A 15,196-nucleotide genomic window follows, 5' to 3' on the forward strand; every position below is an offset into this window, starting at 1 on the left:
ATCTTTGCGCACCATTTCCAAACGGAGTATCAAATTTTTTGTTGTTGAACTGCTGATCTCATTGCAGGCGAGCTGCGCTATATTGATACTGGTCATCGGTGACCCTGCATCAAGCCATACTGAGACCAGTGTGGTGAAGTATGGTCAATGTATCCCCCATTGTCAACAGTTTGCGTGTGTGTGGGGGGGGGACCATGCGTCCCCAGTCCGATCTCCGCTCACGGCCAACACCGGTGACGATTATCTGAACCGGTACTGGGTCTCCCCAAGGTCGACTCAGCCTCAAATGAGTACCTGGTGTGTAAACATTACCACTAGGGAGACAAATGCGGTCGGGCGTGGTTTCTGGCCACCTACAACTCGTGTGCCGTTCCGTTCTTCACAGCTGCTACTCGTTAACAGCACTTGCCCCAACAGTTTGTTAAAGGCTATACGGGGGATCTTTATCTTTGGGGGGGGGGAAGCGTTCATCCAATCTTGATTTGATTTGCAAAAGATCCACTGCAAGTCATAAGCGACTAACCGTAACAAGAATAAAGATAGTCCGATCTGATATTCTATACGGAGGAGGTGAAGAGAAAGAACCCCCAAGGACTCTGGATGAAGTTCAAATATGGGCAGCCAATGGAAACGAAAGCCCTGCACCCCCCACCCCTCTGCCTTGCTGCCCAATGGGCAGCGTGAGAAGTGCGGCTGAGTGAACGCACCTCGAGCCGGGGGGAGGGGATGCCGTGGCGTGGTATATAAGCCGCGTGTGCCGTGCGCGCACCCAGGGCATCATCTGCATCGTTCGTGCGCACAGGCGGACGCTGTGGGTGTGTGTCGGGGAATACGGCTGGTGCGCGCGTGTGTGTACACGTGTTTGTGCCCGATACATAATCTCACGGCGCTCAGCTGTGTCTCTCAAGCCAGCGGGCTCACTCTTAAACTCACAGAGTACTCTTGGCTGAGTCTTCCCCCAAAGTTTGTTTCCAGGTTTGCTATTATTTGTTGGGGTTTGTGAGTTTTAATTTTTTGTTCACCTGCGGTGGTGATTCATTCATTTCGGTTTTTTTTTGGTGGGGCAGAGGGGTGCAGATAAAGTTTGCGTTGATGTTTTTTTTGTTAACTTGCAAGCAATCGGTCTGAACTTTTTTCATCTCGTTTGAGCCGCCAGTTTGGACTTTATTATTAGCAGAGTAGCCCCAAATGAGCGCTTCGTAGAGACCCACAGAAGCGGAGAAAGCGAAGCGCGAATAAACACTGAGCGGAGACCGAGAGCGCGAGAGGAACCGAGACTCAACGAGTGCGCAACGACGGCCGAAGGACGCTCCACCATGGCCCCAGAAGCTTCTGCGGATTACAAAAGCAACAGCAAAAGCAGAGAGCGGGCCGAGCAGGGGACGACGACCCAGCCGCAGCAGCAGGCAGCCCAAGAGGTCACCCCGCCTCCTGTGCCTCCACACCGCTCGCCCGTGTCCACGCAGAGCCCTCGTCTCCTGCCCACGTCTCCCACATCTCCCACATCTCCGCTCTCGTCCTCCGGGGGAAGTGTCTTCTCGTCTCCCGTCGGGTCCCCCTGCTGCCAGCTGTCGTCGCCGGGAAGCGGCTGTCCGTCTCCGTGCTCGAGTCCCTTCTTCACCAACATCATCGGCGGAGGCGGCAGCAGCCGAAGCACATCTAGCTCGGCCACGACCACCACCACCACGACCGGCTCCTCCATCTCCTTCTCCGCCCCGTTGTCGCCGTGCCTCGGGCCGCCCGAATGGACTGATCGTCCGCTCAAGTGCGTCCTGGTGGGAGACGGAGCGGTGGGCAAGACCAGCCTCGTGGTGAGCTACACCACCAACGGGTACCCGACTCAGTACGTGCCCACCGCCTTCGATGACTACTCGGGTAGGTGATGCGTGCTCATGATGATGATGACGACGACGGTGATAGTGCGAGTGGTGAATTGATGATGAATCGGTTTTGCGAGCGAGCGATGTCAATTTTAAATTGCTGGATGCGAACATCTGAAAGTAATTGTCGACATCCTCCTGGGACTTTTTGGCGATTTTCGGGGGGGGGGGGGGTTGGGGGGGTCGCTCAATTCCTCACGGGAGAGGAAGCGAACCCAAATGTGCTTGTTACCAATGTTATGCAATGCACACGGTGATCCATCTATAGATACCGCACGGATATTACCAATGACCTCGGGCTTCTACGCATCGGCGGATCTTTAAAGGCAAATGACATGGGCGAGTTTGCCGAGGTGTTTCGATTCGGTGATTTATCTCGCTATAAGTGGTGTGCCTGCATACGTGTACGATCGTAACTTTAAAACTGAAAATGGTCCGTGTTGCGATGTGTATTACATTTCTTGTTAAAAGTTTGCGTGTACATGGTCCTAAGCCGGTGGTTAACCTTCCACGCTCCACTGGCGAGGTAGTAGACAATGAGGGTCATTGCCTGAAACGTTCTCAGGATATGTATTTATACTGTAGGAATCCGATGAGCTATTAAGCTCTTTGTTCACAGATGTCCAGTCGGGGCGGGTAAGAACGTTACAACAAGCAATACACAAACATGGTTAGTGGCTTAGCCAACACGTGTGTCTGTTGTCAATCGGTGTCTAAGGATAGCACTGTGATAAAGGACGCGCAGGTTAACACGCACTGTGGATTACGAACCCAATTACGTATTCGACTACACATTGGACTAATTCCACATTTATATGACCCCAGGGCCAGCTAGTACTAACCACATGCGTGACGGGCGCTGTTGGTCTCGTTGCATCCGATGTGAGTTGATCCTTCCACGAAAATTAATCTCTGTAGCCAGTGGTCCTGGAGTGTGTGTGTGTGCGCGCTAGAGAGAGTTGTTGATTTTAGGAGGTGATAATCGGAGTGGGGTACCTTGGTAAAGACATGTGGAACGTTGCTTACAAGCCGCGCGCATGTGTGTTGTGTACACATTACACGCGTAGGTTAGCCAAAATGTTAATATTCCCCAAAAAAAGAAAAGTTGCAGCTATTTTGAAGATGTCATGCTGTGAACATTGGCAGATTGTAAATACATCATTTGGTTGATGGCCCCCAAGCACAATTTCAAACGACGAAGCTCTACATTCGGCAATGACACTGCATCTTCGTTTTCGTTGGAAGGCTTGTGTATGCATTTGACGGATGCGAGTTATTTTTAAACATGTGACATTTCGAGCCGAATTGGCAACCCACGTGTTATATTTTCGATATTTTGGTCACGGGTCTCACACGGCCCCCACCCTCGACTGCCTGACCCTCAGCAAAGTTTACACTGCTAGAACGTCATATATTTTGAAGTGTTTAGCGGTTCACGAACTTTCCCCATGGCACCGTTTAGCTCGTCGTGATGCGCAAACATTTCACTTGCTGCAGCGAACTGAGCCCTTGCGTATCGCTCGCGTCTTACAAATCTGCAGCTATTCAAACAAAGCGTGAAGCAGCTGTAGCTTTTTTCTCAGCTGCAGCCAGGATGTTATTCCTGTGAATGTTGTTTTAAACCCATACAGACCGATTTGTAGGCACCACAGCAACATTGTGGCTATTGAAAACAATATTCCTCGCTAGACTTTACTCGACTGCAAAATGGCATTTAGCATTATTTTGTCAACTCATTCATTACAAGTGGTAAATAGTCCTCTTAAGTAGTGTGTCGCCTAAGTGCATGTCCTTGCCCGTTTCACTTCAGTTTTGAATGTCCTTTAACCCAGGGTGAGATCCCATTCGGTTGTATTGCAGTGCTGTAAATTCGTTTGTAAATTCTCTACAGTAACAGCCGTTGGAATTCCACCTGATTTTCACGTGGGTTTTTTTTTACAATGCAGTATACACTACATACACACATCCCTTCTGTCAATCCACTGCTCGACACACCAAAGTAAACGTTCAAATCGCGTGCTATTTCGCTGCTACTGTATCCACCGCAGTGGCCTTACTTGGGGAAATGAACCTTTGGCACTGCAAACTGGCCCATAGGTCAATGATCCCCCCCCCACACAACTCACGAGACCCTCCCAGCCGCAGAGGGCGCGGTGTTGCAATTCGCAAACTGAGCCGTAACCTGTGCATTTTTTTTCTTCTTTTAAACCTGCCGAGCAGATTGCCCTCGGCCGCAATACGCAACGAGGTTTACATGTTTTTTTGTACTTAAATTGTTGTGACCACGAGGGCTTGCCTTTATTGACGGACACGTGATTAACAATCGTCTGGGGTTGGGTTAAAGGTCATTTTTTGAAGTCGCTCCAGAAGCATTTCCACCCCACCACGTGTTATCTTCCAGGGTTGTTCAACTTTGTATCCGACTGAAAGCCCTCCAGGGCATAGAGCAACTGTATGTATTTATCTCGTGACTTTATATCACCAACGCACTATAATTGGCTTTAGAGTGCTCAAGCACCCATATACGTGGCAGAGTGTATGTAGGCTGGATGTTTTTCACAAACTTTATATCGGTGATGTTGATATATCCTTAAGAGTATTTACTTGCAGAGCCATTCTGATATATATATCTTTAGTTATCTATTCAGTGTATTATGTGTACAGTATCTCTTTTTCCTGAGTTCGATTCCTGGACATGACTATCATCAGTTGCGAGTGACACCCCAAGCTTGCCCTTAGTTCCGTGCCTTTTCACCAACTATCACTGGACCAGCGTGGTGAAGTATGGTCAAAGAACCATCATGATCGTGTGTTAAGGAGTTAGTTTGTCCAGCAGTGCATGGCCAAAAGTCTGTCTATTATTATTCCACGGAGATTGATGAATGGCGGGTCATATTTTTAGGCCAGTTTGCGTGCAAGTCAAATGTTGGGACTCCCAAGTATGTATGATGTCATGAAAGTGGTCCTCAAACTCGTGTTGCTTCCTTCGCAAGCGCGAGCCATTATTATTGCATGGCCCCCAAACTTTAAAATTAAAAAAATCGAAAGGACGCTTATAAGTTCAGCGCATTCTCAGATTTGTGTAACACGTAAAGTGTCGTCGTTTATTGTTGCATACTTTAGAGACGCAACACTTTAGTAGTTTCACAACGCTACTATTTACACCACCACCAATTCATTCTCTGAATTCTTAAACGGAAAAAAAAGTTCTTCACGTAATCTAAAACTAAAAATACAATACGTTCAGAATTTGTAACAACAAAAAATAAAAATATACACTGTTTTGAAATAATTTAGAGTTGCAATATGGATGTGCACTGTTAATCTTTGCAGCTATACAGGCAACATCGATTATAATACATTACTGTAGGTTTAGAATGTAATTATACACGTGGATATTAAGTGCTTCGATTAATACTAGGGCATTAATTAACGGCCATGGTCTCTCCACCGCTGGGTGAAGGCTTACCAAACAAGCTTGTTAGCCAGACATCTCTTGCGTTCCAGTGGCTGCCATCACTCATCTCATTCCTGCACGTAAACTCGTGCCCATCGCTCCATCTCCGTGGTGGTCGCCCTTTCGGATGCGTTCCCTCCTTTGGCCGCTGTTCCATTGCCAGTCTCGGCCACCATCCCGTCATCTGGTGATGTGCTCGGTCCTCACTATCACGTGTCTGCCAGCATATCCCGTGTACAAGATAGATAATGAACCCTGGTGCGCTATAAACTGGTTAAAGTGACTTTGAGTCGGTGGATAAGTGCAGTAAAAACACTTGTGGGAGGCAGTGAGCCCGATTTATTTGCTCTGGATATAATAAAGTGCAATGTGGTAACACCGCTTTTTAAAGTTAAAATAGAACATTTAAATTTTACCTTTAAATAAATGTATTTGTGGTTGTGTGGCTGGTACGTTACTGTGATTTACAATTAAGCTTGTGCAATACTGTACGGAGGACACCTCACACTGCTGCGTAGTTTTCCACTCTCAGAGTTTAAATTTACAGTACAGTAATTAATGGTGCCAAGTATGGAGTGTAACGTGAATTACGAGAGTGGGGTGTGCGTTATTAGAGCCCAAGACCTTCGAAGTGACGGATCGATTCCATATAACTCGGCATGAACCAATCGGCTACATTTTCAACGAATTGATTTTAATTGTGATCTGTTAACATCTGGAGTTGCATAATGGGGGTGACTGCCTCGTAGTTGGTGTAACAAAATCACCCCACCCATGGGGACTGAAGAAATAGCTGCGATCCAGAGTTGCAATTCAATTCTTAGTTTACATATTTGTGAATGTAGCGGCCACTAGTGGCTGCAGGGATGACATGGACCCATTACATACGACATGTACGAATCTAGAAAACATCATTTTTTTTCTCACGGGATTGGATGCACATATCGTGAGCTCCAATGTTTCAATATTTCTAGATGGAAGTGTGATGACATTCAGTTTAAGATGATTACCGTAGTGGAGAGTGCTCGATCAGAACCCAAAACGTCAGTAGTGCTGGCTTTAAATAGTGACAGGCATTGCCTAAGCAGTCGCATAATCAACTAATCGATTTAAGCTGTGCACCTCGGACATTTGAGGTTTTATAATAGTGTGGTTACGGAGATCCGATGGCATCGATGTGATTCCCGCGGTTTTGTGTTGGAGATGACACCTCTGAGATTAAAGCTCATGTCGCGATGAGGTGATGTGACATTACGGGAGGGGCTGCCGTGGGGAATCCTTGGAAGGCTGTGTTTTATGTTATGACTTATCCCCCACTTTCCCTGTCCGTCTGTCTCTCTCTCTCTCTGCAGCATCTGTGAGCGTGGACGGGAGGCCTATGAGACTGCAACTCTGCGACATGGCTGGGCAGGTGAGTGGCAAGTCCTGGCAAGCCCATGGCACGTGCTCACAACAGGAACATGCGTTTTGCCACACGCCCACATGCCTGCACACGTACATACGTGCAAGCATACAAAAAAAGACAAAGATACCCCGTACAGCCTAGGCAGGGTTTTTAGGGCAAGTGCCGTTAGGGAGCACCTAATGAAGGTCTGCACGGCACGTTGCACATGTGGTATTGCCAGGGCCACTCCTAGCCGCCTTTGTCTACCCCCAGTGCTGCTGTTTATACACCGTATCAGATAGACATGTAAGGAAGGCTGAGTCGATCTAAAAGGGGCCCGGGACCGGTTCGGATAAGCACCACCGATGGTAGCTGTGGCCAGGAATCGAACTCTGGACGCCGGGTTCGAAACGCAGTGGACCGACTGAGATGCTTCCACGCCTGGCACGTACACACGCACTGGTGCAGTGCACGCCAACACTTCTCATGAGTTCCAGTGGTCGTTATCGAAAGCCACAAAGCCCATGAAGAGCCTCCGCTCTACACAGCGAGGTGTGTGTTTTGGGGCGGTGATCCTCTTCCGAGCCATCTATGGAAATTCTACATTCGTGTGGCAGGAATCGGGGAAGCCCTTAGGCATGGCAAGTCGTTCCGTGACCCGGATTGAGATCATGTATCTGAACTCGCTCGCACACGTTCTAGTTGCGAGCGGGTGTCAAATTCGTTGCTCCATGTTGACTTCACTTGGTGATCATGCGTGGTGCGGATGCTCGATACAAGTAATTAAGACGTAGAAGATAATCTGTTATGTATTTGAGATGCATATAAAGCCAGGTCCATGTATATTAAAATATATATTGAAAGTTAAGATACGGAAAAGGTCAGTCCATTGCAACACGTGGTGCCTACCATTGCCAAGTTAATCCTTCCACATTTGGTGCTAACCTGGCACCCCTGTTCTAAAGTTAGCATGGCGCTGACATATTAGACACTGCCCTGTTCTGCACACACACACATTGGGTCTGCGGCAATTCGCCTGTCGTGCAGTTTGATGCATTTTTCCACGATCCGATGCAATAATTAATTCCTCTCATTTATTTATTTTTGTAACGTCGTGATTGCAGCGCCTCCAAACGGCTGCAGGGGTCACCCGAACCAGTCGCTCTCGACGAATGAAATCGCAAATAATCGATTAGGCCACACGCAGTTCCACACAGGAATCACGAGTAAAATCATCGGGTTTACTCGGTGAAGTTGTGGAAGGCCCGCACGGCATACGAGGCAGTGGGTGGCCAGCACCATGCCCGACCGCCTTTGTTTCCCCCAGGGCTAATGGTTTTTACACATCACACCAGGTACTCTTTTGAGACTGAGTCGATCTAGGGGAGGCCCAGGACCAGTTCGGATAATCTTCTTCACTGAAGTTGGCCGTGAGCAGGAATCGAACCCGTATGAACGGGTCACCGGGTTCATAGTGCAGCGCTCTGACCGCGACACTACCGCTCCCCACACAAAGACAAACAGACAAAGATCCCCCGTATAGCCGTAACAGACTGTTGGGGCAAGTGCTGTTGGTGAGCACCTAATGAAGCCTGGCACGGCACACGAGGGGGTGGGTGGCCAGCACCACGCCCACTCCCCAAACACACCGAGACACACGCGCACAAATATGACCGACTAAATCAAAATTAAACCTCGCAACCTTTCGCCCCCCCCCCGCCCCCCCCGCCCACCCTTCTCAGGACGACTTCGACAAACTGCGGCCGCTCTGCTACCCCAACACGGACGTGTTCCTGCTGTGCTTCAGCGTCGTCAACCCGAGCTCGTTCCAGAACGTGTCCGAGAAGTGGGCCCCTGAGCTGCGGGCTCACTGCCCGCGCGCGCCCCTCGTCCTCGTGGGGACGCAGTGCGACCTGCGGGGCGACGTGCGCGTCCTGGTGGAGCTGTCGCGAGCCCGCGAGCAGCCCGTGCCACCGGCGACGGCGCGCGTGGCGGCGCAGCGCATTGGCGCGCTCGGCTACGTCGAGTGCTCAGCGCTCACGCAGAAGAACCTCAAGGAGGTGTTCGACACGGCCATCGCCGGGGCGGTGCGCGAGAGGCGCGAGGCCGAGCGACGCGCCGTCAAAGGGCAGCAGAACAACCAGCAGCAGCAGCACCCGCAGCAGCAGCAGCAGAACTCGTCGTCCAAGCACAAGGCGATGAAGAGTCTGTCGCGCGCGTGGTGGAAGAAATACGTGTGCGTCGTCTGATGCGTTGCATGAAACTGGGCTGCGAAAAAAAACTTTTGCCCGTGGCGCTCTGATGGATTGTTTTAAATGGTCCCAGAGGTCAGCGATGAATGTGGACACTTTGCGGAGTCGATGGACATCAAGTCGTTTTGTAAGCTTGATGGGCGCTTTTCTTTCTTGCTGGACTGTCGCGCGGCGACGAGCAGACTGTTTAATCGTCGCGTAGCGATCGTTGAGCACGTATAATTTTGGTGAGATATTCAGCAAAGATGCTTGGTTTTCCTAGATTTCTTAATACTTTTTACAGCTCGATCCAGTCACTATTCAAATCCGTAGCATTTCGACTTCAAAAACCATTATGCTATTTTAACCGTGGCCTCTGCCACGTGGAGTTTACCTATCTGGCTCCGAGCAGACGGAGGTGGTGGCTTGGACGTGTTCTTGAGCATCATTTGTAAACCACTGTCTTTTTTTTTTTAAATCGCCGCGATGAGAGTATGGCGAAGCCTTCATTTTAAACAAAACTGTTCATCATCCTGGGGTGAAGAACGCCCACACGTGGCTAGCGGAGATTGTCACCCGAAGATTTGGCTCGTGCGACAGCCGAGCACAAGAACGCTTCCAACCTCTGCCCAGCCCGCGTTTGAATTCTCTCCTTTGAATGAACCTCTCACGAACTCTTGCTTCCAAGAAATTTTATCCATCTCACACATCCATGGGTTTTGTGTCGTTGGGATTACGTGCACAACCTATGCCTGGTAGACGTGTTTACGTGCCTTGCGGGGAAAAAAAAAAGCCGACGCAAAATTTCATTTTTTTTTTTGCGCAGCAAAATTTCCCCGCCAGCTCCTCATCCCCCGCAACCAACCCGCCCAGGAAGGGATGGGGCGTAATTCTCGATTCTCACGTTTCCTCCCATGACCAAGAAAACCGTACCAATTGTTGCGCTATGCACTTTGTGAAAATGACCGGCTGCTGAATTGTGTGTGCGTGCGTGGCCCAAAATAGGTTTGTAAAGAACAAAACAAAGCTGGTTGTGCACGCGACTATTGCTTGCAACGCAGTGTCCGTGCGATTGTTGGCATGCGCGTGTCTTTTTGAAGCCAGTTACGGAAACTCCTATACGTTTAACGTGCACGCTCGTGTACGCACACGCGTGATGAAGCGTACCAAACACCAGGCATCGGGGGATGTGTGTGCCGTACGTTATCGTGGCGCGGAAAGAAAGAAAATTGGGATGACGGTGAACATTCATCGCGATGAGCCATCTGACCCCTTGCGTGCGCGCACGTGTAAACATGGGCGCACGTGTCTTCCAGCGCGAGTGTGCGTGCGTTCGTTGCTGTAATTGCGCGAGTGTGAGAACGTGCGGAAATTGCGTGCATCTTGCGGTTTTCTGCGCGTATGGCTGCTTGTACGCGTGCAAAAAAAACAATTGGAATTCATGCGGCAGTGTTTTTGGTCCAAATATTGAGTGCACGACTGCATTAACCACTACCTGTCTGTTGTGTATTTATCGTGTGATTTTTAAGAAAATCTCTCTTGCTCTCTAAAAATCCTGTGCCTTCTATTCTGAACACGCAAAATGACGTTACCTAGCCCATGCTGTGTCCACAAGTTTGTTCTGATGAATGTAATTGCACCAACACGTGGTGCTCTTTGTGAATTCTGTGACATTAGTGAGAGTACGACAGAGCAAATATTTTGAATGAAGCTATGTAGAACATTTGACATTAATTACTTGTTTTTTTTAAGTTACACGAGACCTAGAAACAAAGATAATTAACTTTTTTAAGATCAATTAACCATAGCAACATAGTGTTTTTTTAATACCAATGATCTGAGATTTTTAATTAGCTTTTGCCAAAATTAAACCAATTTTTTCCTTAACAAAAAAACCTTGTCTTGAACAACGATGTTAGTAGGTGCTACATGTCTATGTGTGTTTTGCCAAATTTAAATTTTCTCGAACGCTGTCAAGTTTAACTTTTGACAATGGAACTCCACCCGGTCGTGTATTATTTTCACAAACCACTTTGTTCAAAAGCGTGAAAATAGAAAAGAAAAAACCGTTGGGATTTTTGTTTGTAAGTTAATGTTTTCATTTTTGGCTTGAAACTCGGCACAAATCTGCTCCAATTTTTTTACATTCCATGGGAAGAGAACGGGACGTATGACAACGGAACGCGTTCCCCGCTGTGTAACCGTTGTCTCTGAATTATATGATGTTCTGGAAAGAGCATTGCAAGCTGCTCTGGGACACACACCCCAAGCACATGTTCGGTGTCAACGTTCCGCAGATCTGGTCACACGGGCGCATACGCACATCTACCGGATTATAAGACCTTCAAACTTTTAAATTACAGGGGAGGAGGTGGATGGGGGGGGTAGCGGACATCTTATGATCAGGGGAATACGGCATGTGCAGCACACGATGGCGTATTTGAATCTCGTGTGGATGCTGCAGACGATTGTCTTGTCACAACCGTGGACCATTCAGCCCCTCGCCGACTCTGTCTAACGATGTATTACTGTACGCGCGCAAGTGACCGATCGCATAAGATGCGTGCGCTCGGATCTGATCGTCGCATTTCGATCGAAAGGAAGGTAGCGATTTACAAAAATGTTGTCCTTTCAAGAGCAATGTACATTCGTTCTCCGTTTTTTTAAAGACTTATTTTGTATGTTTAAACTGGCACTAATGTAATATGGTATGTAAAAAAAATTACCAATAAACCATCTCCTTATGTATTAATGCGCTGTTCTGTTGCTATTGAAAGGTGCTTCCGGTGCGACGATGAAAAATCGTACAGCTCATTATCTGTGCTCCTATTATCTGCGCCCTTCTATGCATCTGTAATACAGTTTTTTTTGGGTTAGGTCGCATAAATATATAAATGTGTCGTACTCAAATTGTAAATGTTGTGGCGTTGCTCTCCAACACACCGGTGTGCTGTACTAGTAACGAATTGGCACGTTCTGTTTACGTGACCAACCTTACCAATTGGCTGTGTCGGTTAGTAGTGGGTTTAACGACACATTTATATATTCGTGCGATTTAACCCAAAACCTGTATTATGGGTGATATTGGTCACGATAGTCGACTACGTGTTAAACTCCTCTTCTTCATTCTTGCCATTTGAATTTTTTCTAATGAACAAGAGGGATCTGGAGGTGGTGGCAATTTTTTTTAATATCATCTGCACTTATCCACCAATTAATCTCCTGGAGTGGCATCAAATTCATCCAATTATATTCATGGTTGACAAGCCACGTGTATGCAACAGTGATTTTCAATTGATGCATTTGGATGATGGGATGCTCTCCTAACACCCACCACACTGGGGATGGCTGCTCGCTGTGTTCACAGCACCACATATGAAAGTGTGGAACATAAGTGCCGAAGATGTCATCGAGAAGAGAAGGTTGCAATGGGTGGAACACGTGGGGGATCGCCAGGATAGAGGGGAGTTAAGCCAGATAGGTACATGAATGTCTGTATGTTGAAGTTGTTTCGCTCCGTACGTAGCCAGTTGTGCTAATCGGAGGTGGACATCCAGAAGTCAGTAGACCGCAGAAACATACCGAAAGCCAGATGGTTGTGTTTCAACAGTGTTGTTTTTAACCAGGAGAAAACTAGAGACAGGATGAGTCTCATTTGCTCGTGACCCAAGTCCTCTATGGCAGAAGCAATAACATAAAAAAGTTAATTAATGAAGAAAACTTTTACGATTAGAGCTTGGGGATTGAGGGATCTCGCAAGAGGAAGAAAGCAATTGTAGCGAGGTGTGGTGGCATCAACAGGATTGGTGTTCCTGGTAAAGGGGGAAATATTTGGAATGCCATTTTTACGAAGAGAAACCTTACGTGCATTGATTTTACAAGATTACACAGCATTTCATTTCTAATTTCCCAATTCTTAATTTCAAGAGACACGTCTCAATGAACTCTCACCTACTCCGAGTTCAAGGATATCTTCAAAGTACCTGGTGTTAGCGCACTGTACTGGGGACCTCAGATTGCTGGCCATGGCTCACATCCGTGGCAATCGATATATGAAGAAGAAGTCCTTGGACCTCTTCCCTTCACTGGTGTGGTCATGTCTGGCCAAACAATCCCCACGACTGACAAAGGCATGGGGAGGCCATCCAGCTTTGTATTACGAAATGACTGTAAAATAATTTTAGAATAATCACTGTAGACTTTGTACATGTTTCTAAATATGAAAAGTCAACACTCATACTGTACTCCATAGTCCAAAAGTGAACACTGCTATCAACGGCGTTCATTTATTTTGTAAGTGAAAAAGGCCAACATTTTTTTTCACTTGCAACTCATGGGCAGTGCTCATGTCTGATGGTGTGGCCCATGAACCCGCAGTAGAAATTCCACCTTCCTAGGGCAAGGGGTGCAGTCTGGCTATATGCAGTATGTATATTTTTTAAATCAACATCGGAGAGATGATGGTGCTGAGTCTACCCCCGACCAGGATTTGAACTCACATTGATTGTGAGTCAAGTGCTGTGCAACGTGACCTAGATGAATATTGGTTTTACTAATTTTTAAATGGCACAAAAAATCACTGCCACAAGTGAGGCCTTTCTTTTACACACACACACAGTCAATGAGCCAGAGTAGAAACTGGTATCACCTAAGCTATCAGAAATTTAGACGTACGGATTTATTGATTTAGCTCATAAGGGTGGATCATTTCATAACCCACTCATTCCAAATGGTTATCACATCATTCACTCGTGGGGGCCGTCCATAAATGACGCCACGCACCTGGGGGGGGGGGGTCAGACATTTGTGACGATGTGTGACGAAGGGGGGGGGGGGGTTGAGAAATGTGACGTCACATCAAAATGCGCAACTTTAAATAAAGATAGACAACACGTTCTACTTAATTAAATAGACTTTTAAATACATGTTTTCTCCTACAACGTCAGAGTGCAGCGGCACATTAAATACGCACTACAATGACAATAGTTTAAAGCGATTGAAGCATGTAAAAAAACAATTGGGGGGGGGGGCAGAGCTTTGTGACGTCATATTTGAGGGGGGGGGGGTCTGACTTTTTGTGACGCCGTGTGACGATGGGGGGGGGGGTCAAAAATCGTCCAAAATCGCGTGACGTCATTTATGGACGGCCCCTTGTTGGCCGTATCAAGAAAATGTTATCGCTCCAGTTAGTTACGCCGCCTCTCAGTGGTGAGATGTTGACTACCTCGCCTGGTATACAGGAGGTCGTGGATTCGATCCCGACTCTGACGCCTGTTGTATATTTAGTGTTTGCACGTTCACCCCGTGATTGCATTGACTTTTCTCCGGGTCCTCCGGTTTTTCCCTCCACCATCAACATGCATTTTGGAGAAGTGTTTCTTAACCTGGGGTGCACGCATTCCCTGGGGTTGCGTGATGCCCCCTTCCGAGAAGCAAAGGGCTGCAGTGAAGGTTAAGAACCACTGGTTACCAGTATTTGGCTGCGATTAATTTCCACATGATGACAAGCCACTTCGTTGAGCTATCCATTTGCGATAGAACAGGTCGCTTCTGAAAAAAAGAGGTAGAAATAGCTGAGTGGGCCTTACATGGTAAAATAAAAAAATAGCGGTTCCTGCAAGTGAAATATCTGGTCTGGGCTCATGGACCAGCAGCTGTGTCTCCACTGACCCCTCCCGCCACCCAATGAGCCATTCTCTTCCTGTGGGAAGGACGAGGAAGAACCAGTTGTGAGCACGTGGCTCAACAATGCGGCCTGCTCCACAGGTAAGCTGGAGCAAGGCCTTTGTCTTTGGCTCTCTCCGTGTTTCGTTACAAATTCGGGAGTGTTAAGTTGATCTCGCTGTGCAGTGCAGATGTTAAAATGTCCCATATTGTTTTTCTATTAAACACTCTCCTAGGTTCGCAACTTACACAGGCCTATACCAAGGGCAGGCAACGTTGATAAACGCTTCATATGAACATTTTAAGATTGTAATTGCTTTGATTGCTGAAAATCAAATAACCATTAATTTCCATTAAACAGTGGCAGCATTTCCAAATGATGATTTTTATTAGAGGCATAACAATGTATTGATCCATAAATGGTCTAATTTCGATTCCTACAGATGCATGGAATCACGTGTGCAAGAATGTATTTTGGTTCATATATATGTTGTATGTCGCAATGCCTGACTGATGTCAGTCTCTATTCTTGAACATTTTGTTGTACCTTTGCTGTTGTTAGTAGTTCATAAAGAATATA

The 15,196-nt window shown here is 47.3% G+C and overlaps 1 protein-coding gene and 1 long non-coding RNA gene across 2 annotated transcripts in view; both read left to right on the forward strand.

Moving 5' to 3' along the window:
- Nucleotides 1–760: 760 nt before the first annotated feature.
- On the forward strand, nt 761–11,704 carry LOC144729612 (rho-related GTP-binding protein RhoU-like). The gene is made up of 3 exons (XM_078609994.1): nt 761–1,875; nt 6,690–6,748; nt 8,464–11,704. Exons 1-3 carry the CDS (start codon nt 1,317–1,319, stop codon nt 8,968–8,970), a joined length of 1,125 nt encoding a protein of 374 aa, XP_078466120.1. The 5' UTR covers nt 761–1,316; the 3' UTR covers nt 8,971–11,704.
- Nucleotides 11,705–14,614: 2,910 nt separating this feature from the next.
- Nucleotides 14,615–15,196, forward strand: part of LOC144729528 (uncharacterized) — a 74,564-nt gene continuing 73,982 nt past the window's right edge. The window contains exon 1 of the long non-coding RNA XR_013587719.1: nt 14,615–14,718. This is a non-coding gene — a long non-coding RNA (uncharacterized LOC144729528). The remainder of the gene's footprint in view (nt 14,719–15,196) is intronic.

This window comes from Lampetra planeri, chromosome 33 (genome assembly GCF_965212315.1).
Source record: "Lampetra planeri chromosome 33, kcLamPlan1.2.h2, whole genome shotgun sequence".
In the NCBI taxonomy this organism is placed as follows: domain Eukaryota; kingdom Metazoa; phylum Chordata; class Hyperoartia; order Petromyzontiformes; family Petromyzontidae; genus Lampetra; species Lampetra planeri.

Coding starts and splice junctions, on each gene's coding strand:
- LOC144729612 (XM_078609994.1), top strand. CDS start 1,317: ATGGCCCCAGAAGCTTCTGCGGATTACAAAAGCAACAGCAAAAGCAGA. Junction 1,876..6,689: donor CGCCTTCGATGACTACTCGG/GTAGGTGATGCG, acceptor CTCTCTCTGCAG/CATCTGTGAGCGTGGACGGG. Junction 6,749..8,463: donor TCTGCGACATGGCTGGGCAG/GTGAGTGGCAAG, acceptor CACCCTTCTCAG/GACGACTTCGACAAACTGCG.